The sequence below is a fragment of the Ovis aries genome, chromosome 7 (genome assembly GCF_016772045.2).
Source record: "Ovis aries strain OAR_USU_Benz2616 breed Rambouillet chromosome 7, ARS-UI_Ramb_v3.0, whole genome shotgun sequence".
In the NCBI taxonomy this organism is placed as follows: domain Eukaryota; kingdom Metazoa; phylum Chordata; class Mammalia; order Artiodactyla; family Bovidae; genus Ovis; species Ovis aries.
In genome coordinates, this window is record NC_056060.1 from 83,142,894 (window position 1) to 83,167,793 (window position 24,900).

At 42.7% G+C, this 24,900-nt stretch overlaps 2 protein-coding genes across 3 annotated transcripts; one reads left to right on the top strand and one right to left on the bottom strand.

Annotated features, from left to right (window-relative positions):
• Positions 1–2,625: 2,625 nt before the first annotated feature.
• On the top strand, positions 2,626–22,935 carry ACOT6 (acyl-CoA thioesterase 6). 2 transcript variants are annotated; one of them, XM_042252748.2, is made up of 3 exons: positions 2,626–3,260; positions 5,307–5,509; positions 15,238–22,935. In XM_042252748.2, exons 1-3 carry the CDS (start codon positions 2,804–2,806, stop codon positions 15,448–15,450), a joined length of 873 nt encoding a protein of 290 aa, XP_042108682.1. In that variant the 5' UTR covers positions 2,626–2,803; the 3' UTR covers positions 15,451–22,935. The 2 variants fall into 2 exon arrangements, with proteins under 2 accessions (XP_042108682.1, XP_014952663.2); XM_015097177.4 differs by lacking the exon at positions 15,238–22,935 and adding an exon at positions 10,501–15,213.
• On the bottom strand, positions 21,632–22,935 carry LOC101118736 (HIG1 domain family member 1A, mitochondrial). Its single transcript, XM_012100012.4, has one exon. It carries the CDS (start codon positions 22,880–22,882, stop codon positions 22,601–22,603), a length of 282 nt encoding a protein of 93 aa, XP_011955402.1. The 5' UTR covers positions 22,883–22,935; the 3' UTR covers positions 21,632–22,600.
• Positions 22,936–24,900: the final 1,965 nt, after the last annotated feature.

Here is a 24,900-nt window from a genome sequence, read left to right on the forward strand (position 1 = left end):
TCTGCCCACAATGCAGGAGACCTGGGTTCAATCCGTGGGTTGGAAAGATCTACTGGAGAAGTGAAAGGCTACCCACTCCAGTTCAGAAGAGCCACTGGAGAAGGGAAAGGTTACAGACTCCAGTATTCTGTCCTGGAGAATTCCTTGGACTGTATATAGTCCCTGGGGTCCCAAAGAGTTAGACACAACTAAGCAACTTTCACCTTCACTTCTCTTTCCTCCAAATCTCTGTCTCTATATGTTTGGTATGGGTGCACAAGGCACCAAGATTTTTGGCACCAAATTGAAGAAAAAACTCCCACTGAAGATCTACTACAGTATCAGGGCAGCATCAAGCCTGTGTTTGCCTATTTCAGTTCAGTTCAATCACTCAGTTGTGTCTGATTCTTTGAGACCCCATGAACTGCAGCATGCCAGGCCTCCCTGTCCATCACCAACTGCTGGAGTCTACCCAAAGCCATGTCCATTGAGCCAGTGATGCCATGCAACCATCTCATCCTATTTAAATAAATAGGTTAAATAGTAATCCCCTATTTAACCAACACAGTAAATCCTTTACAGATAAGGAAACTGGATTCAGAGGCTTAATTATGTACTTTGCTAAGGATCACTATTAAGGAGTAAGTCAGACTGGAATTCAGGAAGGTTGCACTCCATAAACACCTACCTGCTCTGGAAGCCGCTATGGGTTCTTGGTAACAGGACTGAGGGACAAGGGTAGGATTAGGACTATGTTTCCAACAGATCCCCTGAGTTACAATTACCTGGGACTCTTTTTAATATTAAATGCTTCTTGGAACTGCCAGTATCTTTCCCAGTCCCTTAGCTCTCAGCAGTCTTTATTCCTCTATTTTGACACTCACCACCCTGGACTGCTTCAAGAAAATTAGAGATACCAAGGGAACATTTTAGGCAAAGATGGGCTCGATAAAAGACAGAAATGGTAGAGACCTAACAGAAGCAGAAGATATTAAGAAGAGGTGGCAAGAATACACAGAAGAACTACACAAAAGAGTCTTCACAACCCAGATAATCACGACAGTGTGATCACTCACCTAGTGCCAGACATCCTGGAATGTGAAGTCAAGTGGGCTTTAGGAAGCATCACTACAAACAAAGCTAGTGGAGGTGATGGAATTCCAGTTGAGCTATTTCAAATCCTAAAAGATGATGCTGTGAAAGTGCTGCACTCAATATGCCAGCAAATTTGGAAAACTCAGCAGTGGCCACAGGACTGAAAAGGTCAGTTTTCATTCCAATCCCAAAGAAAGGCAATGCCAAAGAATGCTCAAACTACTGCACGACTGCACTCATCTCACACACTAGTAAAGAAATGCTCAAAATTCTCCAAGCCAGGCTTCAGCAATACGTGAACCGTGAACTTCCAGATGTTCAAGCTGGTTTTAGAAAAGGCAGAAGAACCAGAGATCAAATTGCCAACATCCGCTGGGTCAACGAAAAAGCAAGAGTTCTAGAAAAACATCTATTTCTGCTTTATTGACTATGCCAAAACCTTTGACTGTGTGGATCACAATGAACTGTGGAAAATTTTTCAAGAGATAAGAATACCAGACCACCTGACCTGCCTCTTAAGAAACCTGTATGTATGCAGTTTAGGAAGCAACAGTTGGAACTGGACATGGAGCAACAGACTGGTTCCAAATAGGAAAAGGAGTATGTCAAGACTGTATATTGTCACCCTGCTTATTGAACTTATATGGAGAGTACATCATGAGAAATGCTGGGCTGACAGAAGCACAAGCTGGAATCAAGATTGCCAGGAGAAATATCAATAACCTCAGATATGCAGATGATACCACCCTTATGGCAGAAAGTGAAGAACTAAAGAGCCTCTTGATGAAAGTGAAAGAGGAGAGTGAAAAATTGGCTTAAAGCTCAACACTCAGAAAACGAAGATCATGGCATCTGGTCCCATCACTTCATGGCAAATGGATGGGGAAACGTTGGAAACAATGGCTGACTTTACTTTTCTGGGCTCCAAAATCACTGCAGATGGTGACTGCAGCCATGAAATTAAAAGACGCTTACTCCTTGGAAGAAAAGTTATGAGCAACCTAGATAGCATATTCAAAAGCAGAGACATTACTTTGCCAACAAAGGTCTGTCTAGTCAAGGCTATGGTTTTTCTAGTGGTCATGTATGGATGTGAGAGTTGGACTGTGAAGAAAGCTGAGCACCGAAGAATTGATGCTTTTGAACTGTGGTGTTGGAGAAGACTGCAAGGAGATCCAACCAGTCCATCCTAAAGGAGATCAGTCCTGGGTGTTCATTGGAGGGACTGATGTTGAAGCTGAAACTCCAATACTTTGTCCACCTGATGCAAAGAACTGACTCATTTGAAAAGACCCTGATGCTGGGAAAGATTGGGGGCAGGAAGACAAGGGGACGACAGAGGATGAGATGGTTGGATGGTATCACCGACTCAATGAACATGGGTTTGGGTCGATTCCGGGAGTTGGTGATGGACAGGGAGGCCTGGCGTGCGGCGGTTCACGGGGTCACAAAGAGTCGGACACGACTGAGCAACTGAACTGAACTGAACTCTGGACTGCAGGATTAATAATTAACGGTAACTTTTGCTTTAGCAGACCTTTCTTCCACTCAAGCAATAGCGGACTGCACATACTCCAGGAGACCTCACAAAGCAGTTTAGCGAGTGTCCCTACGACCACCAACGGGAGTAGCTCTAAGGTTCCAACTGCGAAGGCCTTTTAAGGAGGTGGAGAGACGCCAAGCCCTGCCCTTGACTCCGACTGGCCACGCCTTTTCCGTCGGGATCTGGATGGCGGTGACAGTGACGCTGGAGCCGGCCGGCCGCTGCCGCTGGGACGAGCCCGTGCGCATCGCCGTGCGCGGACTGGCGCCGGGGCAGCCGGTCACGCTGCGCGCGTCCCTGCGCGACGAGAAGGGCGCGCTCTTCAGGGCCCACGCGCGCTACTGCGCCGACGCCGCCGGCCTGCTGGACCTGGAGAGCGCGCCCGCGCTGGGCGGCAGCTTCGCGGGGCTCGAGCCCATGGGGCTCTTCTGGGCTATGGAGCCTGAGGAGCCCTTAATGCGGCTAGTGAAGCGGGACGTGCAGACGCCCTTCGCCGTGGAGCTGGAGGTGCTCGACGGTCACGAACCCGAGGCCCAGCGGCTCCTGGGCCGGGCGGTGCACGAGCGCGACTTCCTGGCGCCCGGGGTGCGGCGCGAGCCGGTGCGCGCGGGCCGGGTGCGCGGCACGCTCTTCCTGCCGCCAGGTGAGCCGCCCCCTTCCCAGGCTGTTGTGGAAAGCTGGGTGTAGTCCCGAGGCCCTGGCCGGCCCCTTGTCAGCCTACGGAACCCTGTGGTTGTGGAACTTCTTCAGACTCGCCCCCAAGCTCCAGAGTCTACCAAGAATTCTGGGTGACAGTTTCTCCTGTAAATTTCAGTGCACTGCCTGGAGGTACTGCCACTCGCTTGAAAGTGAAGTTGCTCAGTCGTGTTCGACTCTTTGAGACCCCATGGACTGTAGCATACCAGGTTCCTCTGTCCATGAGATTTTCCAGGCAAGAATACTGGAGTGGGTTGCCATTTCCTTCTCCCTTAGCTGTATGCTAAAAGTGCATTCAGCCGACTCAAAAAGGACATTTATGCTGCTTACGTGCCAGCCACACAGCTGTATTTCAGATATTAATACTAATATTAGGCAATGACTTCTGCTGACGTGCAAGAATGATTTTTGCCTTCTTTCACATCAAACTTACTGAAAAACAAACAAACTGCTTGCAGGTCCCCTCCTCCTGTCATAAACCGTCTGTCAGTGGTTCTCAACCTGGATGATTTTCCCTTCTCCAAGGGTATTTGGCAATATCTGGAGACATTTTTGCTTATCACAACTGGGGGAGGGGGTGCTATTGGCACCTAGTGGGTAGTGGGTAGAGGCCAGAGATGATGCGAAAAGCCCACAAAGCACAGGACAGCCCCACAACAAAGAATTATCTTGCTCAAAGTTATCAATAGTGCTAAGGTTAGAAACCCTAGTCTAAGTAAAAACAAGATGCTTGCTAGGTAAAAGTGGTCTGCAAACCGAACAGCTGACCCACCCCTTCCAACCAAATTCCTGACTGAAACCCCTACTATATACAACTGCTGGAGCTGCCACTGTTCACAGAATCCCTAAACTGAATCCTGTGATTACTCTCCAAAACAAGAAGCCCTACTTTATTCTTACAGTTCTTAGCAATTTACAACCTTAACTGGTCGCTGCCCACTCAACTATGAACTCCTGGGGCTGGAACTGTGACTTACGTATCTCCATATCTCTATATTCCTAGAGGCTTACACAGGGATATAAAAGAAGCTCAATAAATAATGCTGACTGATTCAGTAAGAATCTCCTAAAGACTTTCAGTTTTTTAAAATTTTTTTCACTGCCCAACCATGATGTTTCAATTAAGTCAACTGTTATCTTTCAGTACTACTGTGGCCCACTTAAAATTTATTGTGTTCTGACTTAAAGACGTTATGTAAACAATGTAGAAAAGTTCAATCATTTAACAAATATATAGTAAATCAAGGATTATGCTACTTACAGTAACTAGCAAAGTCAGACATGGGCCTCACTGTACCTCCCATCTAATAGAGTATATAGGCAACTATAGCTGGACCGATGAATGGTAAGTGCTATGATATGGGAATTGTAGGCCCAGGGTGCTGGTAGGAACAAATAAAAAGCTACCTAATTCAACTCAGCCTGAGGGGGCTGGTGGGGGAGGTTGGGAAAGCTACCAGGAATGGAGATCTAAACTTAAATTTGAAGACTGATGAATCAAACAGGTCAAAAAAGGTGGCGAGGGGAGGAGAATATTGTACACCATTTTCAGGGGCCAATGAGAACAGAGCACATTTAGGGATGGCATTCTTTAAGGCTGGAGCAGAGAGCATAAGGAGTTAGGGAGTATATTCTAATAATCCATTGTATATGTAGAGTGTTTTACAGCTATCAAAGCATTCTCAGGTGTTTTTTTTTAAGGAAAATTTGGTAGAAATGTATATTTCATGCTGTTATTTCTAACTTGGTTTGTATTATCGTTATTGTTTTTTGCAAATATGTGAAAATTTCTGGAGAAAATAAGGCATTTTGTTCCCCCCTTCTCCCCAAAGTTTGTTTAGAAAAAAAGTAAAAAGAGTCCTCCTCTACCTTAACACCCCTACTTCATGCCCAACCTTCCTTGCTTTAAAAAATCCTTTTTGCTGACCAAATTCTGAAACTCAAAAATGTCTTCTTAGTGCCTAAAACCCTTATGATTTGTGGTGCTCTCCAGGCAGCAAACCTTTCCCTGGAATCCTCGACCTGTTTGGAAGTAGTGGTGGCCTTTGTGAATACAGGGCCAGCCTTCTGGCCGGACATGGTTTTGCTGTGCTTGCCCTGGCTTATTTCAGATTCGAAGACCTCCCTGAACATCTGAATGATGTGTGCCTGGAGTATTTTGAAGAAGCCGTGGACTTCATGCTACAGCATCCAAAGGTGGGTTCTGGTGCTTGCCTGAATGCAGAGCAGAGCAGGTGAAGCCAACACAGGGCTGGATCCAAAAGCTCTGCCAGGACACCCAAGGCTGGAAATATGGCATGACACACAAAGGCTTATTCAAAAGTTGTTAGGATTATTGTTTTCATTTCTACCTGTTTATCTTCAATCCCCTGTGACTCAACTGTTTAGTTCCCTTTAGTTCTTGATCAGAATTCAAAGAGTTGGACTTAAAAGTCACTAACCTTAAGTTCTGGTTCTGGGTCTACTACCAAGTGGTCTTATAATCCTGAATAAAGGAGGTGCCCTCTCTGGGATTCAATTTTTCTCATTTATAAGATTAATGTAGGTTCTTCCCTGGTGGTCCAGTGGTGGTCCACTTGCACTTACACTGCGGGGGGCAGAGGTGTGATCTCTGGTCAGGGAACTAAGATCCTGCATGCGCGCCCCCTACCCCCCCCAAAATTAATGCAAATGTGTAGAGAAGAAAAGTTTGCCTATAAAGAGATTTTTGAAGGAATCAGTGACATTTGAATAAAGGCATTTGTATTTGATGATGTGAAGGAATCATTAATTTTGTTAAGTGTATTAACTGTATTATGGTTTTGTAGATAAAGTTCTTATTTGAGACTGAAAAAGTTAATTAAAACATTTTGGAATTATTATAAATGGAATGGAATACATACTCTTTGCTACTATCTAGACTTAAAGAAACCCACACATTCTAATGTTAAGGAGTAAGATGTACTGCAAGGTCTAATTCTGTTAGAATTCAGGGACTGGTCTCAACAAAGCTACTAAACCTAGATGATCTTGAACTGATGATTTACTTATGGGCTATAGGCCCCAGGAACAAGAAGAGACTACAGGCTGGGAGCCTTTTGTTTTAGATGACCACTCTCTGGGCTTCCTTTGGCTGCATTCCTGCCCACAGGGTTGGAGTTTGAGGGACCAAGGGAATATGTCTACCTGGAAACCATGTGCCCCTCCCACCATGCCCTTTAGACCTGGAACCCCAGAATTATCTGCCAACCAGCTCTGATCTTGCTTCCAGGCCCTATGCCACTTCTCTGGGTCCATTAACGGGAATATCAGTTCAGTTCAGTTGCTCAGTTGTGTCCGACTCTTTGCGACCCCGTGAATTGCAGCATGCCAGGCCTCCCTGTCCATCACCAACTCTTGGAGTTCACTCAGATTCACGTCCATCGAGTCAGTGATGCCATCCAGTCATCTCATCTTCTGTCGTCCCCTTCTTCTCCTGCCCTCAATCCCTCCCTGCCAGGGTCCAGCCCTGGTGGATCCAGGGTAATTCAAAGCGGGGATGGAGTCGGCGTCTAGAGGAAAATTGTTTAATTAAAGATATGTAAAGAGATTAGAAAAGAATCGTGTAGTAGGAAAATTAGTGGAGAAAAGAGGCCGAATAACTTGGTTTACGCAGAAAACCAATAAAACTCCGAGAAAAGGGGTTTGCACCATCTACATAGGCCACTGGCACCCACTTGAATAGCGGAGGGTGCCCCACCTTGGGCTCCCTCTCGAGTGGGTCTTAGAAGCCAGGGCAAATAAGTAGATATGGCGAGCCTCGGCGCTCCAGATGGGAATTCAGCCAGAAAAGAAGAAAATAAGAATAGACCACAAGGGGGAAACCAGTCTTTCCAGGAACTGGTCCGTTTCTTTATTTTCCAGGTCCGCTTTTATACTTTTTGTTATACATAGAGATAAATGGAAAATACAAAGTCATGTGGGGTCAGTAGTCCTGACCCTTATTGAAACCACGCTTTCTTTCTGCATTCCTTCTGATATACAGAGTTCTCAGGTGATTTACATCATCTTCTGGCCAAGAGGCCTGCTAACATTTTATGACCCTTTCTGATGATTAGTCAACCAGAAAACTTATTTTCTCCAAAGGTGATTTTTCTTAAATCAGGCACCACTCTCCAAAGGCACCAGATAAAGTTGCATTCCTACAAAGCAGAGGTGCAGTGGGCTATAATCAAGAAAAGAATTTACTTAGCCTAAGGTCTAACATGATTAATATCAAAGGTTAATACTTATTCCTCCTATATGCTAGTTATGTTCACAATGTGTATAAGGGGCAAGGGGTGTGGAGGCTTAACAGCAAATATTGGCTCAACAATGAAACCTTCCACCGGTATAATTTCTAACTAACTCGCTAATACTATACTAATAGTTTTCTAACTTCTCAAAAGAATTTGATTTTACAAAGTTTAAAGCATCTCGTGCCTCTCACAGTTGGGAGGCTGTGAACAATCACATGTGGCCAGACAAACCTGTCAGGCAGGCTAGAGAGCCATCAGAGGACCTTGTGGACTGAAACAGTCTTGTCATGCCCAGGAGATTTATTAACTGGAGTTCTAAGTTAACTCCTTTTCAGAGAGAGGTGGTGGGGGAAAGCCCCCCGTAATGTCAGCAGTGTAGGTGAAAGCATAATGTAGTAAGGTAGGCAGACTCTGGTTTTGGGGGTAGATGCTCGAGAATGTCCAGGAGGACCCCTGAGGTTTGATCCCACCTTTGCGTATGTCAAGCCTCCTTCCTCATGACCCTTGCCATGGGCTGGATTCTTCACGCTGGCTCCCGGCACCTCCCAGCATCAAAGTCTTTTCCAATGAGTCAACTCTTCGCATGATGTGGTCAAAGTACTGGAGTTTCAGCTTTAGCATCATTCTTTCCAAAGAAATCCCAGGGCTGATCTCCTTCAGAATAGACTGGTTGGATTTCCTTGCAGTCCAAGGGACTCTCAAGAGTCTTCTCCAACACCACAGTTCAAAAGCATCAGTTCTTTGGCACTCAGCCTTCTTCACAGTCCAACTCTCACATCCATACATGACTACTGGAAAAACCATAGCCTTGACTAGACGGAACTTAGTCGGCAAAGCAATGTCTCTGCTTTTGAATATGCTATCTAGGTTGCTCATAACTTTTCTTCCAAGGAGTAAGCGTCCTTTAATTTCATGGCTGCAATCACCATCTGCAGTGATTTTGGAGCCCCCCAAAATAAAGTCTGACACTGTTTCCACTGTTTCCCCATCTATTTCCCATGAAGTGATGGGACCTGATGCCATGATCTTTGTTTTCTGAATGTTGAGCTTTAAGCCAACTTTTTCACTCTCCAGTTTCACTTTCATCAAGAGGCTTTTAGTTCCTCTTCACTTTCTGCCATAAGGGTGGTGTCATCTGCATATCTGAGGTTATTGATGTTTCTCCCAGCATTCTTGATTCCAGCTTGTGCTTCTTCCAGCCCAGCATTTCTCATGATGTACTCTGCATATAAGTGAAATAAGCAGGGTGACAATATACAGCCTTGACGTACTCCTTTTCCTATTTGGAACCAGTCTGTTGTTCCATGTCCAGTTCTAACTGTTGCTTCCTGACCTGCATACAGATTTCTCAAGAGGCAGGTCAGGTGGTCTGGTATTCCCATCTCTTGAAGAATTTTCCATAGTTTATTGTGATCCACACAGTCAAAGGCTTTGGCATAGTCAATAAAGCAAAAATATATGTTTCTCTGGAACTCTCTTGCTTTTTCCATGATCCAGTGGATGTTGGCAATTTGATCTCTGGTTCTTCTGCCTTTTCTAAAACCAGCTTGAACATCAGGAAGTTCACGGTTCATGTATTGCTGAAGCCTGGCTTGGAGAATTTTGAGCATTACTTTACTAGCGTGTGAGATGAGTGCAATTGTGCGGTAGTTTGAGTATTCTTTGGCATTAGAATGAAAACTGACCTTTTCAGTCCTGTGGCCACTGCTGAGTTTTCCAAATTTGCTGGCATATTGAGTGCAACAGTTTCACAGCATCATCTTTTAGGATTTGAAATAGCTCTACTGGAATTCCATCACCTCCACTAGCTTTGTTCGTAGTGATGCTTTCTAAGGCCCACTTGACTTCACATTCCAGGATGTCTGGCTCTAGGTGAGTGATCACACCATCGTGATTATCTTGGTCATGAAGATCTTTTTTGTACAGTTCTTCTGTGTATTCTTGCCACCTCCTCTTGATATCTTCTGCTTCTGTTAGGTCCATTCCATTTCTGTCCTTTATCGAGCCCATCTTTGCATGAAATATTCCCTTGGTATCTCTCATTTTCTTGAAGAGATCTCTAGTCTTTCCCATTCTGTTCTTTTCCTCTATTTCTTTGCATGGATCGCTGAAGAAGGCTTTCTTATCTCTCCTTGCTATTCTTTGGAACTCTGCATTCAGATGCTTATATCTTTCCTTTTCTCCTTTGCTTTTCGCTTCTCTTCTTTTCACAGCTATTTGTAAGGCCTCCCCAGACAGCCATTTTGCTTTTTTGCATTTCTTTTCCATGGGGATGGTCTTGATCCCTTTCTCCTGTACAATGTCACGAACCTCATTCCCTAGTTCATCAGGCACTCTATCTATCAGATCTAGTCCCTTAAATCTATTTCTCACTTCCACTGTATAATCATAATGGGAATATACCTAGGCCTTAAACATATAGGCTGGGGTGTCCATGTGTAAGGGGGCTGTTAAGGTACATGATGGAGCCAGAGATGGGAAGAGAAGAAGAGTTGGCTAAAAACCAGAGACTGGGGCAAGGGCTGGTGCTCCCCCCATGCCATGTTCCGGTACAGAACTCCAAGGAGTTCCAAGATATAAAATTTGAACCTGAGCTTATAAGTTGTTATGGAGGTGTATTTATCAAGGTTACAGGAAAAATATATTTTATTTAACTTTTAAATATTTGTAACTTTTTAAAGTATTTAGATGTAGGGTATATGGGCCTCTGTGTGTACTCTTGACCCAGTTGCCATAAATGGAGGCGTGGAGGCCCTGTGTACTAAGAAATTAATTGATTTGCTCATTAGAAACTATATTTGAACTTTGTAGGCTGTTGCACAAGGACGGAAAGCAAATGACATTTCAGAAAGCTGCCTGGAGAATGTAAAATTATAGTTAAATTCTCCATTTATGAATTCTAAACTTGTTCTCATTTTCTCTTTTCATCAGGTGAAAGGCCCTGGTGTTGGGCTTCTTGGCTATTCCAAAGGAGGTGACCTGTGTCTCTCAATGGCCTCTTTCTTGAAGGGCATCACAGCCACTGTAGTTATTAATGCCTGTGTGGCCAACACATTAGCTCCTCTGTGTTACAAAGATATGATTATTCCTGAGCTCAGCTATGACCTAAAAAAATATACAATCACTGAGTCAGGCTTTTTAAATTTTGTGGATATTTGGGGCAACCCACTGGAGAAAACCAACCACCAAAGTCTTATTCCATTGGAAAAGGCCCAGGGGCCCTTCCTGTTTATTGTTAGCATGGATGATCATAACTGGAAGAGTGAAGTCTATGCTCATATAGCCTCTGAACGTTTACAAGCCCATGGGAAAGACAGACCCCAGATAATCTACTATCCAGGAACGGGCCATTGTATTGAGCCACCTTATTTTCCTCTTTGTAGAGCCTCTGTGCATGCAGTTTTGGGCCAACCAGTATTCCATGGAGGTGAGCCAAAGGCTCACTCAAATGCACAAGCCGATGCCTGGCAGCAAATTCAAACTTTCTTCCATAAACATCTCAATGGCAAAAAATCTGTCAGGCCCAGCAAATTGTAACACTGTAATCCTAGACCATATGTTAATAAAAATCCTGGACTTTCCTGGTAGTCCAGTGGTTAAGACTCTGCAGGGCACATGGTTTCAACCTCTGGTCCAGGAAGGTTCCACATGCTACATACAGTACAACTAAGCCCACGTGCCACAACTCCTGAAGCCCAAATACTCTAGAGCCCATGCTCTGCAACAAGAGAAAGTACCACAAATGAGAAGCCTGTGTACCCCAACTAGACAGTAGCCCCACAACTAGAGAAAGCCTGTGTGCGGCAATGAAGACCTCACACAGCCAAAAATAAGACTATAAATTTAAAATAAATAAAACCAATGGTATTAAAAAAAATCCTATCCATACAACACGTGTTGGGGTTTTTAGAGCACCTAGCAAATATTTTGTAACAAAGCAACCATCTCCGACTCCTTGTCAGGTCCTATCAGCCCTAGCAACCCAACTTTCTTCATTAGTGGGTCCATCCCTTTCTCCCCTGAACTTTTCCCAGTGTATATAGGCTAAACCCTGATCTTATCTGTAGGACCAATCTTAAGCAGGAAAAATATAAGAAGTGCCTGCCCAAGTCTCAACTGCTGGCCTAGATTTGACCTTGAGTTCTGCTTCTGAAGTCAGCTTTTGTTCTACTGAGAGTCCCATACACTCTTTGGGCCTTAACTGACCATATCTGGCTCCCTGGTGATTCAGACAGTAAAGAGTCTGCCTGCAATGTGAGAGACCCAGGTTCGATCCCTGAGTCAGATATATCCCCTGGAGAAGGAAAGGGCAACCCACTCCAGTATTCTTGCCTGGAAAATCCATGGACAGAGGAGCCTAGTGGGCTACAGTGCATTGGGGTCACAAAGAGTTGGATATGACTGAGCGACAACACTTTTTGACTATATCTGAAGCTTGGGAACCTGCCCACTGAAGTCCTTTAAGGAATGGACTCTGCTTCATTCTTGTCTCTGAACCACACTCTGAGGTTTGGGAGCATCAACATACTTAATATCTTAAGCTTTGCTTTTATTTTATGAATGCAGAGCTTTGCTTTTATGACTGAGAACCTAGACTTCAATCTCTTCCTTACTGAGAAAGAATCCTTTACAAGTTTTGAATTTAAAATTCAAAGGATGCTTTACAAAATAAAATCGAATCCTTTATCAAAAAAACATTTGTTGTAAGTGAAACAGTTTACTGATATGTACTGTTGATATATTAATACTTACTGTTTATTTATTGTCTGAATCTTGGAACTTGGCTACCTAGAGGAATGCCTTGACACCAGCAGATTTGGGGGACTTAATCTTTGGATGTCAGATGATACCTGACAAATCAGATTTCCTCTCTGCACCATCTGTTCCTATTAACTTCCTACTGGGAAGGACTGGGATCAGTTTCTCTCAATCCATTGCCTTGTATTGGGCACTATCTAGAGTTATGAGACCAAAGCAAAGGGTCTTCTGTGAGTGCAAGAATATTTTTCTGACACACATCACTTGGTTTGCTGAACCCACACTAAGTCTTTCACCAATTTGAGTCTATTCAAGCAAATGCCCATTAGACCTTAACTAATGAAGCCCAGCGTGCTGCAGTTCATGGAGTCACAAAGAGTCAGACACGACTTAGCAACTGAACAACAATGAAAAGAAGGGTTTCTTAGAAGTTACCTCATTTTGACCGGTTGTTTAAAAATGTGTTGAGTATATTTATTTATTGTGTAGTATAATTTTCTGTAATTTGAATTGTTGAAGCCTCTGCTTTAACTCACTTCTGGGTGGTTCTACTACCCTAGAGATGCCTTTGGGATGGGACATCATAGAAGTTATAAAGAAAGTGGGTGGGATGGTAAGGGCCAAGGTAACACCAGAAGCTAAATATGAGGATGATGACTTAACATCTCTGCATACTAAAGAATTAGGTGTAGGGACAGCCCTCCACCTCCATTTATTTCTTACTGATAAAGTAGCCTTGAAATGCCCTACACTGATTAAAAATATTTGGTGACTTTCCCCTCAAAGTAGATTTATGTGACCAGTTAGCTTTAAGAATATGAAAAAGCAAAAAAATATGATGTTGAATGACAAACCCCCGAGGATGGCAGGTGTCTGGTATGCTACTAGAGAAGAGTGGAGAAATAGCTCTAGAAGTCATGAAGAGGTTAAGCCAAAGCAGAAACCATGCCCAGTTGTGGATGTGACTGGTGGTGAAAAGTAAAGTCCGATGCTGTAAAGAACAATACTGCATAGGAACCTGGAATGTTAGGTCCATGAATCAAGGTAAATTGGAAGTGGTCAAACAGAAGATGGCAAGAGTGAACATTGGCATTTTAGAAGACAGTGAACTAAAATGGACAGAAATGGGCAAATTTAATTCAGATGACCATTATATCTACTACTGTGGGCAAGAACCCCTTAGAAGAAATGGAGTAGCCCTCATAGTCAACAAAAAAGTCTGAAGTGCAGTACTTGTGTGCAGTCTCAAAAACAACAGAATGATCTCAGTTCACTTCCAAGGCAAACATTCACTATCACAGTAACCCAAATCTATGCCCCAACCACTAATGCCAAAGAAGCTGAAGCTGAATGGATCTGTGAAGACCTACAAGATCTAGAACTAACAACAACAACCAAAAAAAAAAGTCCTTTCCATCACAGGGGACTGGAATGCAAATTAGAAAGTCAAGAGATACCTGGAGTAACAGGCAAGTTTGGCCTTGGAGTACAAAAATGAAGCAAGGCAAAGGTTAAGAGAGTTTTGCCAAGAGAATGCACTAGTCATAGCAAACATCCTCTTCCAATAACACAAGAGACGACTCTACACATGGACATCACCAGATGGTCAACAGATTGATCATATTCCTTGTAGCCGAAGATAGAGAAGCTCTCTACCATCAGCAAAAATAAGACTGCAGTTGACTGTGGCTCAGATCTTGAACTCCTTATTGCAAAATTCAGACTTAAATTGAAGAAAGTAGGGAAAACCACTAGGCCATTCAGGTATGACCTAAATCAATCTCTTATGATTATACAGTGGAAGTTGTAGGGAATATGCTATGCACAGGCCTGTACTATAATTAACAGGGCCTCTTTGAAAAATAAAAATGACTTTCTCATCACCCCCCAGGCAAAGGGCTGGGAGTAGTAAAAAGTACATCGTGGAAAGATCTTGAAAACAAGATGCTGAAGTCCTGATGTGACTGATGGAAAACCCTTAGGACTGTTCCCGTAACCAGAGCCTTGAGGGAGTTGCTGAGAAAGGGCTAAACAAAGTCATGAAAGGCCTGAAGGTTTGACATTGAGGACTGTGCATCATATACCTTTATCCCCAATCTGAGATTGTGAAGAACAGATATCTCTAGAGCACAATTAAGGAAGTCAGTCAGTTCAGTTCAGTTGCTCAGTCGTGTCCGACTCTTTGCGACCCCATGAATTGCAGCATGTCAGGCCTCCCTGTCCATCACCATCTCCGGGAGTTCACTCAAACTCAGGTCCATCGAGTTGGTGATGCCATCCAGTCATCTCATCCTCTGTCGTCCCCTTGTCTTCCTGCCCCCAATCCCTCCCACATCAGAGTCTTTCCCAATGAGTCAACTCTTCACATGAGGTGGCCAAAGTACTGGAGTTTCAGCTTTAGCATCATTCCTTCCAAAGAAATTCCAGGGTTGATCTCCTTTAGAATGGACTGGTTGGATCTCCTTGCGGTCCAAGGGACTCTCAAGAGTCTTCTCCAACACCACAGTTCAAAAGCATTAATTCTTCAGTGCTCAGTTTTCTTCATAGTCCAACTCTCACATCCATACATGAACACAGGAAAAACCATAGCCTTGATTAGATGGACCTTTGTTGGCAAAGTAATGTCTCTGCTTTTGAATATGCTATCTAGGTTGCTCATAACTTTTCTTCCAAGGAGTAAGCGTCTTTTAATTTCATGGCTGCAGTCACCATCTGCAGTGATTTTGGAGCCCCCAAAAATAAAGTCTGCCATTGTTTTCACTGTTTCCCCATCTATTTGCCTGAAGTGATGGGACCAGATGCCATGATCTTCGTTTTCTGAATGTTGAGCTTTAAGCCAGCTTAGACGTTAACAATAAAAGGCATGCAAGGATTAGGATCTGAGTCTTATTTTTCTTTTTTCTTCTGCAGCACCGCTCCCTCAGGTCAGTTCATTATTGGGCTGGTTCCGACAGAAGTGACAAATGGATTCAAAGGATTAGATCTGATAGAGCGCCTGAAGAACTATGGGCAGAGGTTCCTAACATTGTACATGAGGCAGTGACCAAAACCATCCCCAAGAAATGTGAGAAAGCAAAATGGTTGTTCGAGGAGGCCTTACAAATAGCTGAGAAGAGAAGCTAAAGGCAAAGGAGAAAAAGAAAAATATACCCATCTGAAAGCAGAGTTCCAGAAAATAGCAAGGAGAGCTAAGAAACCCTTCCTCAGTGATCAGTGCAAAGAAATAGAGGAAAACAATAGAATGGGAAAGACTAGAGATCTCTTCAAGAAAATTAAAGATACCAAGGGAACATTTCACGCAAAGATGGGCTCAATAAAGGACAGAAGTGGTATGGACCTAACAGAAGCAGAAGATATTAAGAAGAGGTGGCAAGAATACACAGAAGGAAAAAAAAAAGAACACACAGAACTATACAAAAAGGATATTCATGGCCCAGATAACCATGATGTTATGATCACTCACCTGGAGCCAGACATCCTGGAGTCCAAAGTCAAGTGGGCCTTAGGAAGCATCATTACAAACAAAGCTAGTGGAGGTGATTGAATTCCAGTTGAGCTATTTCAAATCCTAAAAGATGATGCTGTGAAAGTGCTGCACTCAATATGCCAGCAATTTGGAAAACTCCGCAGTGGCCACAGGACTGGAAGAGATCAGTTTTTGTTCCAATCCCAAAGAAGGGCAATTCCATAAAATGTTCAAATTGTTCAAATTGCACTCACTTCATTCACATGCTAACAAAGCAATGCTCAAAATTCTTCAAGTTAGGCATCAACAATATGAGAACCAAGAACTTCCAGATGTACAAGGTGGATTTAGGAAAGGCAGAAGAACCAGAGATCAAATTGCCAACATCCACTGGATCATAGAAGAAGCAAGAGAATTCCAGAAAAACATCTACTTCTGCTTCAGTGACTACGCCAAAGCCTTTGACTGTGTGGATCACAACAAACTGTGGAAAATTCTTAGAAGAGATGGGAATACTGGACCACTTTACCTGCCTCCTGTGAAACCTGTATGCAGGTCAAGAAGCAACAGTTAGAACCAAACATGAAACAAAGGACTGGTTCCAAACTGGGAAAGGAATACATCAAGGCTGTATATTGTCACCCTGCTTATTTAATTTATATGCGGAGCACATCATGCAAAATGCCAGGATGGATGGAGCACAAGCTGGAATCAAGATTTTGGGGAGAAATATCAATAACCTCAGATATGCAGATGACACTACCTTTATAACAGAAAGCAAAGAGGAATTAAAGAGCCTCTTGATGAAGGTGAAAAGTGAAAGTGTTAGTCACTCGGCCATGTCCAATTCTTTGTGACCCTGTAGACTGTAGCCTGCCAAGCTCCTCTGTCCATGGGATTTTTCTGGGCAAGAATACTGGAGTAGATTGCCATTTCTTTCTCCAGGGGATCTTCCCGACCCAGGGATAGAACCTAGGTTTCCTGCATTGCAGACAGAATCTTTACCGTCTGAGCCCCCAGGGAAGCCCTAGAGAGTAAAAAGCTGGCTCAAAACTCAACATTCAAAAAACAAATCATGGATTCAGTCGCATTACTTCATGGCAAGTGGGTGGGGAAACGATGAAAACAGTGAAAGACTTTATTTTCTTGGGCTTCAAAATCACTTCAGACAGTGACTTCAGCCATGAAATTAAAAGATGCCTGCTCCTTGGAAGAAAAGCAATGATAAACCTAGACAGCATATTAAAAAGCAGAGACATTACTTTGACAACAAAGGACCATCTAGTCAAAGCTTTGGTTTTTCCAGTAGTCATGTATAGATATGAGAGCTGGACAATAAAAAAGGCTGAGTGCTGAAAAATTGATGTCTTTGAACCGTGGTGCTGGAGAAGGCTCTTGAGAGTCCCTTGGACTGCAAGGAGATCAAACCAGTCAATCCTAAAGGAAATCAACCATGAATATTCATTGGAAAGACTGATGCTGAAGCTGAAGCTCCAATACTTTGGCCACCTGATGTGAAGAACTGACTCATTGGAAAATACCCTGATGCTGGAAAAGATTGAAGGCAGCAGGAGAAAGGGATGACAGAGGATGAGATGGTTGGATGGCATCCCTGACTCAACGGACATGAGTTTGAGCAACTCCAGGAGATGGTGAAGGAAAGGGAAGCCTGGCATGCTGTAATCCACGGGGTTGCAAAGAATAGGACATGACTGAGTGACTGAACAATAAGCTCTAAGATTTCAAGATTTCAAAAAGTTTTCTTGGTGTTAAAAAGTTACCTAAAATATGGCAAATGTTAATTAAAAGGGAGAAGGGAAAAGGTATCCATAAAATGGAGCCAGAAATGAGGCCCATACAATAGTGCTTATTATGAAGTTCTATATACCTGCTTTGATTGGGCCACTCATTCAGCTGTTTGTTTTCTAACTGTCTAATGCAAAGAAGCAAACAACCAGTTACACAAAACTTACAGCACTCATAAAATAAAAGCAGAGCTTAGAAATCAATTCCTCCCAAAGGCTTTCTTACTAAGAAACATTAAATGATTAAAAGGTAGTACCCTCAAGGTTGCCTCTAACAGTAGATATAAATCCCAGGCTCCAACACTTTCTGTGTGACCATGGGTAACTTATTAACTTCTCTAAGCCTCCATGTCCTTATATATAAAGTGGGGATAATTATAATGCTAATAATGGAAACTACTTCACTGGGCTATTATGATTAAATTAGATTGTCTAAGTAAAGCATGGAACATATTTAAACTCAAATATTAGGGTTTCCCTGACGGCCCAGACAGTGAAGAATCTGTCTGTAATGTGCAATGCAGGAGACTCGGGTTCAGTCCCTGGGTCGGGAAGATCCCTTGGAGGAGGGCATGGCAACCCCCTCCAGTATTCTAGCTTGGAGAATTCCATGGACAGAGGAGCCTGATGGGCTACAGCCCATGAGGTCACAAAGAGATGAATATGACTGAGTGATATTTAAACTCTCAAATATTAGCTCTTATTATTTCAGATGAGCAAATTTGAGACCTGGGAGGATTAGGAAATATACTCAGTTGATAGGAGAACAGGGTCAGCCCAACTCCAAAGTCCAAGGCCTTCCCACAGCTTTCCAGATGGAGGAGATAAGCTCAAATAGTGTAGATCTGACTGAAAAGGATTCAGTTCAGTTCAGTTCAGTCACTCAGTCATGTCCGACTCTTTGCAACCCCATGAATTGCAGCATGCCAGGCCTCCTTGTCCATCATCAACTCCCGGAGTTCACTCAGACTCAAGTCCATCGAGTTGGTGATGCCATCCAGCCATCTCATCCTCGGTCTTCCCCTTCTCCTCCTGCCCCCAATCCCTCCCAGCATCAGAGTCTTTTCCAATGAGTCAACTCTTCATGAGGTGGACAAAGTACTGGAGTTTGAGCTTTAGCATCATTCCTTCTGAAGAAATCCCAGGGCTGATCTCCTTCAGAATGGACGGGTTGGATCTCTTTGCAGTCCAAGGGACTCTCAAGAGTCTTCTCCAACATCACAGTTCAAACGCATCAATTCTTCAGCCTTCAGCCTTCTTCACAGTCCAAATCTCACATCCATACATGACCACAGGAAAAACCATAGCCTTGACTAGATGGACCTTAGTAGGCAAAGCAATGTCTCTGCTTTTGAATATGCTATCTAGGTTGGTCATAACTTTTCTTCCAAGGAGTAAGCGTCTTTTAATTTCATGGCTGCAGTCACCATCTGCAGTGATTTTGGAGCCCCCCAAAATAAAGTCTGACACTGTTTCCACTGTTTCCCCATCTATTTCCCATGAAGTGATGGAACCGGATGCCATGATCTTTGTTTTCTGAATGCTGAGCTTTAAGCCAACTTTTTCACTCTCCTCATTCACTTTCATCAAGAGGCTTTTTAGTTCCTCTTCACTTTCTGCCATAAGGGTGGTGTCATCTGCATATCTGAGGTTATTGATATTTCTCCTGGCAATCTTGATTCCAGCTTGTGCTTCCTCCAGCTCAGCATTTCTCATGATGTACTCTGCATATAAGTGAAATAAGCAGGGTGACAATATACAGCCTTGACACACTCCTTTTCCTATTTGGAACCAGTCTGTTGTTCCATGTCCAGTTCTAACTGTTGCTTGCTGACCTGCATACAGATTTCTCAAGAGGCAGGTCAGGTGGTCTGGTATTCCCATCTCTTGAAGAATTTCCCACAGTTTATTGTGATCCACAGTCAAAGGCTTTGGCATAGTCAATAAAGCAGAAATAGATGTTTCTCTGGAACTCTCTGGCTTTTTCCATGATCCAGTGGATGTTGGCAATTTGATCTCTGGTTCGTCTGCCTTTTCTAAAACCAGCTTGAACATCAGGAAGTTCACGGTTCATGTATTGCTGAAGCCTGGCTTGGAGAATTTTGAGCATTACTTTACTAGCATGTGAGATGAGTGCAATTGTGCGGTAGTTTGAGTATTCTTTGGCATTAGAATGAAAACTGACCTTTTCAGTTCTGTGGCCACTGCTGAGTTTTCCAAATTTGCTGGCATATTGAGTGCAGCACTTTCACAGCATCATCTTTTAGGATTTGAAATAGCTCCACTGGAATTCCATCACCTCCACTAGCTTTGTTCGTAGTGATGCTTTCTAAGGCCCACTTGACTTCACATTCCAGGATGTCTGGCTCTAGATGAGTGATCACACCATCGTGACTGTCTTGGTCGTGAAGATCTTTTTTGTACAGTTCTTCTGTGTATTCTTGCCACCTCTTCTTAATATCTTCTGCTTCTGTTAGGTCCAGACCATTTCTGTCCTTTATTGAGCCCATCTCTGCATGAAATATTCCCTTGGTATCTCTAATTTTCTTGAAGAGATCTCTAGTCTTTCCCATTCTGTTCTTTTCCTCTATTTCTTCACATTGATCACTGAAGGCTTTCTTATCTCTCCTTGCTATTCTTTGGAACTCTGCATTCAGATGCTTATATCTTTCCTTTTCTCCTTTGCTTTTCGCTTCTCTTCTTTTCACAGCTATTTGTAAGGCCTCCCCAGACAGCCATTTTGCTTTTTTGCATTTCTTTTCCACAGGGATGGTCTTGATCCCTGTCTCCTGTATAATGTCACGAACCTCATTCCCTAGTTCATCAGGCACTCTATCTATCAGATCTAGGCTCTTAAATCTATTTTTCACTTCCACTGTATAATCATAAGGGATTTGATTTAGGTCATACCTGAATGGTCTAGCGGTTTTCCCTACTTTCTTCAATTTAAGTCTGAATTTGGCAGTAAGGAGTTCATGATCTGAGCCACAGTCAGCTCCCAGTCTTGTTTTTGCTGACCGTATAGAGCTTCTCCATCTTTGGCTGCAAAGAATATAATCAATCTGATTTCGGTGTTGACCATGTGTAGAGTCTTCTCTTGTGTTGTTGGAAGAGGGTGTTTGCTATGACCAGTGCACTTTCTTGGCAAAACTCTATTAGTCTTTGCTCTGCTTCATTCTGCATTCCAAGGCCAAATTTGCCTGTTACTCCAGGTGTTTCTTGACTTCCTACTTTTGCATTCCAGTCCCCTATAATGAAGAGGACATCTTTTTTGGGTGTTAGTTCTAAAAGGCCTTGTAGGTCTTCATAGAACCATACAACTTCAGCTTCTTCAGCATTACTGGTTGGGGCATAGACTTGGATTACTGTGATATTGAATGGTTTGCCTTAGAAACGAACAGAGATCATCCTGTCGTTTTTGAGATTGCATCCAAGTACTGCATTTCAGACTCTTTTGTTGACCATGATGGCTACTCCATTTCTTCTGAGGGATTCCTGCCCACAGTAGTAGACATAATGGTCATCTGAGTTAAATTCACCCATTCCAGTCCATTTTAGTTCGCTGATTCCTAGAATGTCGACGTTCACTCTTGCCATCTCTTGTTTGACCATGGGGATGGTCTTGATCACTAGTGGTTTGACCACTTCCAATTTGCCTTGATTCACGGACATGACATTCCAGGTTCCTATGCAATATTGCTCTTTACAGCATCGGACCTTGTTTCTATCACCAGTCACATCCACAGCTGGGTATTGTTTTTGCTTTGGTTCCATCCCTTCATTGTTTCTGGAGTTATTTCTCCACTGATCTCCAGTAGCATATTGGGCACCTACTGACCTGGGGAGTTCCTTGTTCAGTATCCTATTATTTTGCCTTTTCATGCTGTTCATGGGGTTCTCAAGGCAAGAATACTGAAGTGGCTTGCCATTCCCTTCTCCAGTGGACCACATTCTGTCAAACCTCTCCACCATAGTTAAAAGTCTATTAGGGTCACATATTGGAGACTCCATAAACCAAACTGGACAATTAAGATTTTTTTTTTTTTGATGTGTTCATTTATTTTAATAACACTACATTTACCATGTTATCACCATGGAATGTAAATTCAGGTTAGACGAGAATTTCACAAGTACAACAAAGCATTCTGTGCTATACCAAAGTTCGTATAATGTCTGACCAAACCAGCTGCTCATCAATGACTTCCATTATAGGCATTTCATTTAGTTGATGATTCTTTTGGAGAAAATAAACATACTGCCCACATTTAAAGTGTTTTTCATTTACCTTTGCATTAGCACTTAAAATACATGTTTCAAAATAATTTAAAATTATTCCAATATAACAGCAGCAAAATATAATCCTGCAATTACAAAAGAGCTAAAAGGGATCTACAAGTTAAGTTACTCTCATGTTTATAACTATGATTCTAAAATAAATACTACTCCAAAGTGGCTCTGTTACCAGCTTTTTAGGTTTGGTTTAAAAACACACACAGACTTGCAGGGAGGTTTATAATGTTGTATTCCATGCACTGTTCTGAAAGGGTTCCTCAAGAGCCAACCAGCCCTTGACACAGTACTCAGTCCACAAGGCCGTCAGAAGGTTAAATTAACTGGGGTAAATAGGATTCCTACAGTACATCAAAAGCATATGATATTCTGTAGCAACTGGAGCATTTTCAGGATTGGCATGTTGTCTTCTTTAGAACTAATTTCAACAGAAGAGGTTAAGAAGGTGGACAGGTACCACTATCAAGTGTATTTAAAAGTGACATGTTTCTTTTGTGCTGCTCTGACTTCCCTGAGTGACCTAGCTAGTGAACTAGTCACCAGTAACTTGGTCACCAGGCAAATCAAGCCTGCAAGAAAGGAAGCCAGTATTCAAATTACCATGTTCTTGTCTGACCCAAACAATTTATTTTCAGCATAAACATATAACCTCAATATGAGATGTCTAACTAAAGCAAGCACCACCAACAAGACCAAGACAGCATCTCCTCTTCTAAGGTTTAGGTTTTCCCCAGAATTCTTGATACAGGGAATAGCCCATACCAAGGGTCATGGCTCCCACAACAAAGCCTTGGGCTGCCACACGCATGTGGATCAGGTGAACAGACATTTTAGTATTTCCCCTGCTCTTCAATCTATATAATCCATATGCAACAATCGCTGCAAAACCTGCCATTCCAATGGGGACAAATGGTGCCTCTCTAGCTTTTCGGATAAGTTTAGATCCCTGATCTTCATCATATGAAGAAAGAGAAATATCTGTGTCGCTTGACATAGTGACTGAAGAATCTTCAACTTCAAGACGTTTCAGGTTCCTACCGGCCTCTCAAGATTTAAAATGATAAGAAATAAGGAACCATTTATAACATACTGATTTTTATTTTTTAATGACTGCCAATAATTTTTCCCGTTTGCTTAGTGGCTCAAAAAAGTTGAAGTCAAAAAGAAAAGCTTAATTAGAAACACAGAAATAAAGTAACAAAAACAAAAAAACAAATCAGAAAATATAGCCAAGTTTAGCTCATTGTTCTGCTTTCCCCTGTATATCTATTGCCCTTGGATGTACTTCCATCAGGGTGAGACAGGCCAGTGAACAATTTTGAAAGCAAATATATGTTTTTGTCAACCACTGATAATTTAAAAAAATTTTGTATAAACCTGTTACAAATATCAGCCAACCTAAAGCCATAAACACATCTTAATTCCTTTGGAGTATCATGATTAAGCTACTGTGTACATTCATTTTAAATGGTCTTTGAACATTGGGAAGGTAAAAGCTCGTCGAAGGCACTCTCTTTCTTCAGGTGGTACATGCTGAGGTGCATAAAATCCATCATTCATGTCACTTTAATGGTGAATGTGGGGAGCAGAAGTCAAAATTACTTTAGTTGTTTTCTAAAACTGGGAGTCAGCTATATGTTGTCCAAAGACAGACTTTAAACAAGTACTTTTCAAAAAGACAGGATTGTTGATCCAGTAACTATGTGCTTTCTGTGGCAAATATTTTCCATCCATGAATCAGAATACATGATAATTACTATCTTATTTATTGGATAAGTGGGATAAGACGCATATTTGAAAATGAGGTTGTACCAAAAAGAATTCAAGGTTACACATCCACACATCTTTTGTGACACAGCAATTTAATAGAATGCTTTTACTTGGGTTAATTTAAGGGACTAGATCTGATAGACAGTGCCTGATGAACTATGGACAGAGGTTTGTGACACTGTACAGGAGATAGGGATCAAGATCATCCCCAAGAAAAAGAAATGCAAAAAAGCGAAATGGCTGTCTGAGGAGGCTGAGGAGGCTGTGAAAAGAAAAGAAGAGAAGACAAAAGGAAAGATATACCCATTTGAATGCATAGTTCCAAAGAACAGCAAGGAGCGCTAAGAAAGCCTTCCTCAGTGATCAATGCGAAGAAATAGAGAAAAGCAACAGAATGGGAAAGACTAGAGATCTCTTCTCCCAGAGATACTTACTAACTTGAAGTGTAGCCTTCCAGAACCATGTTATATAGATATATATACAAATATGTGTATGAATGAAGAAACATGGTTATATTTTATGGTTTCAACGCCTTTTTCTTAAAAAAAAAAAACCCACAAATGTCATATAATGTAAGTTTTTCCCCCTGCATATAAAAATATACGTTTAAATAATTATGCCAGGCCACAGGACAGTATAGATTATTTCCACAGCGTATACCTCTGTACTCTACCTCATCTGAAACGTTTAAATCTAACTTCAGGAGTCTTTTTTTCTTACCTTCTTTTCTTTTTAAGTCTTGCTTAATCTTGGAAAAATAATTTCAAGCAAGAGAAGGAATTTGGCGGAGCCTAGTACGTGTGGTGGTTTAGTCGCTAAATCGTGTCCGACTCTTGCGACCTCATGGACTGTAGCCTGCCGAGGCTCTTCTGCCCATGGGATTCTCCAGGCAAGAATACTGGAGTGGGTTGCCATTTCCTTCTCCACTAGTACGTGTAGCCTCCTTTAACTAGGTTTAGGAAACAGTGTCCCCGACTGCCAGAAAGGGATTTTTAGAGGCGGCATTTTCTGTCAGAAATCATTAACTTCCTATTCTCGATACTTCGAAGGGTACGGATCCACTTTGGGATCTCCAAAAGCTCAACTGACCCCGGGCCCTCCTAAGTCACCCCTTCCTGCGGCCCTTTGCTGAACGGAGCCCCAGGAGCCAACCCAGGTCCTCTGGCCCACCTGCCTGCTTCTGCCCCTCGGGCTCTGTCCGCCGGGCCGGATCCTTGCCCCGCCGGGCCGGGCCCCTGCCCC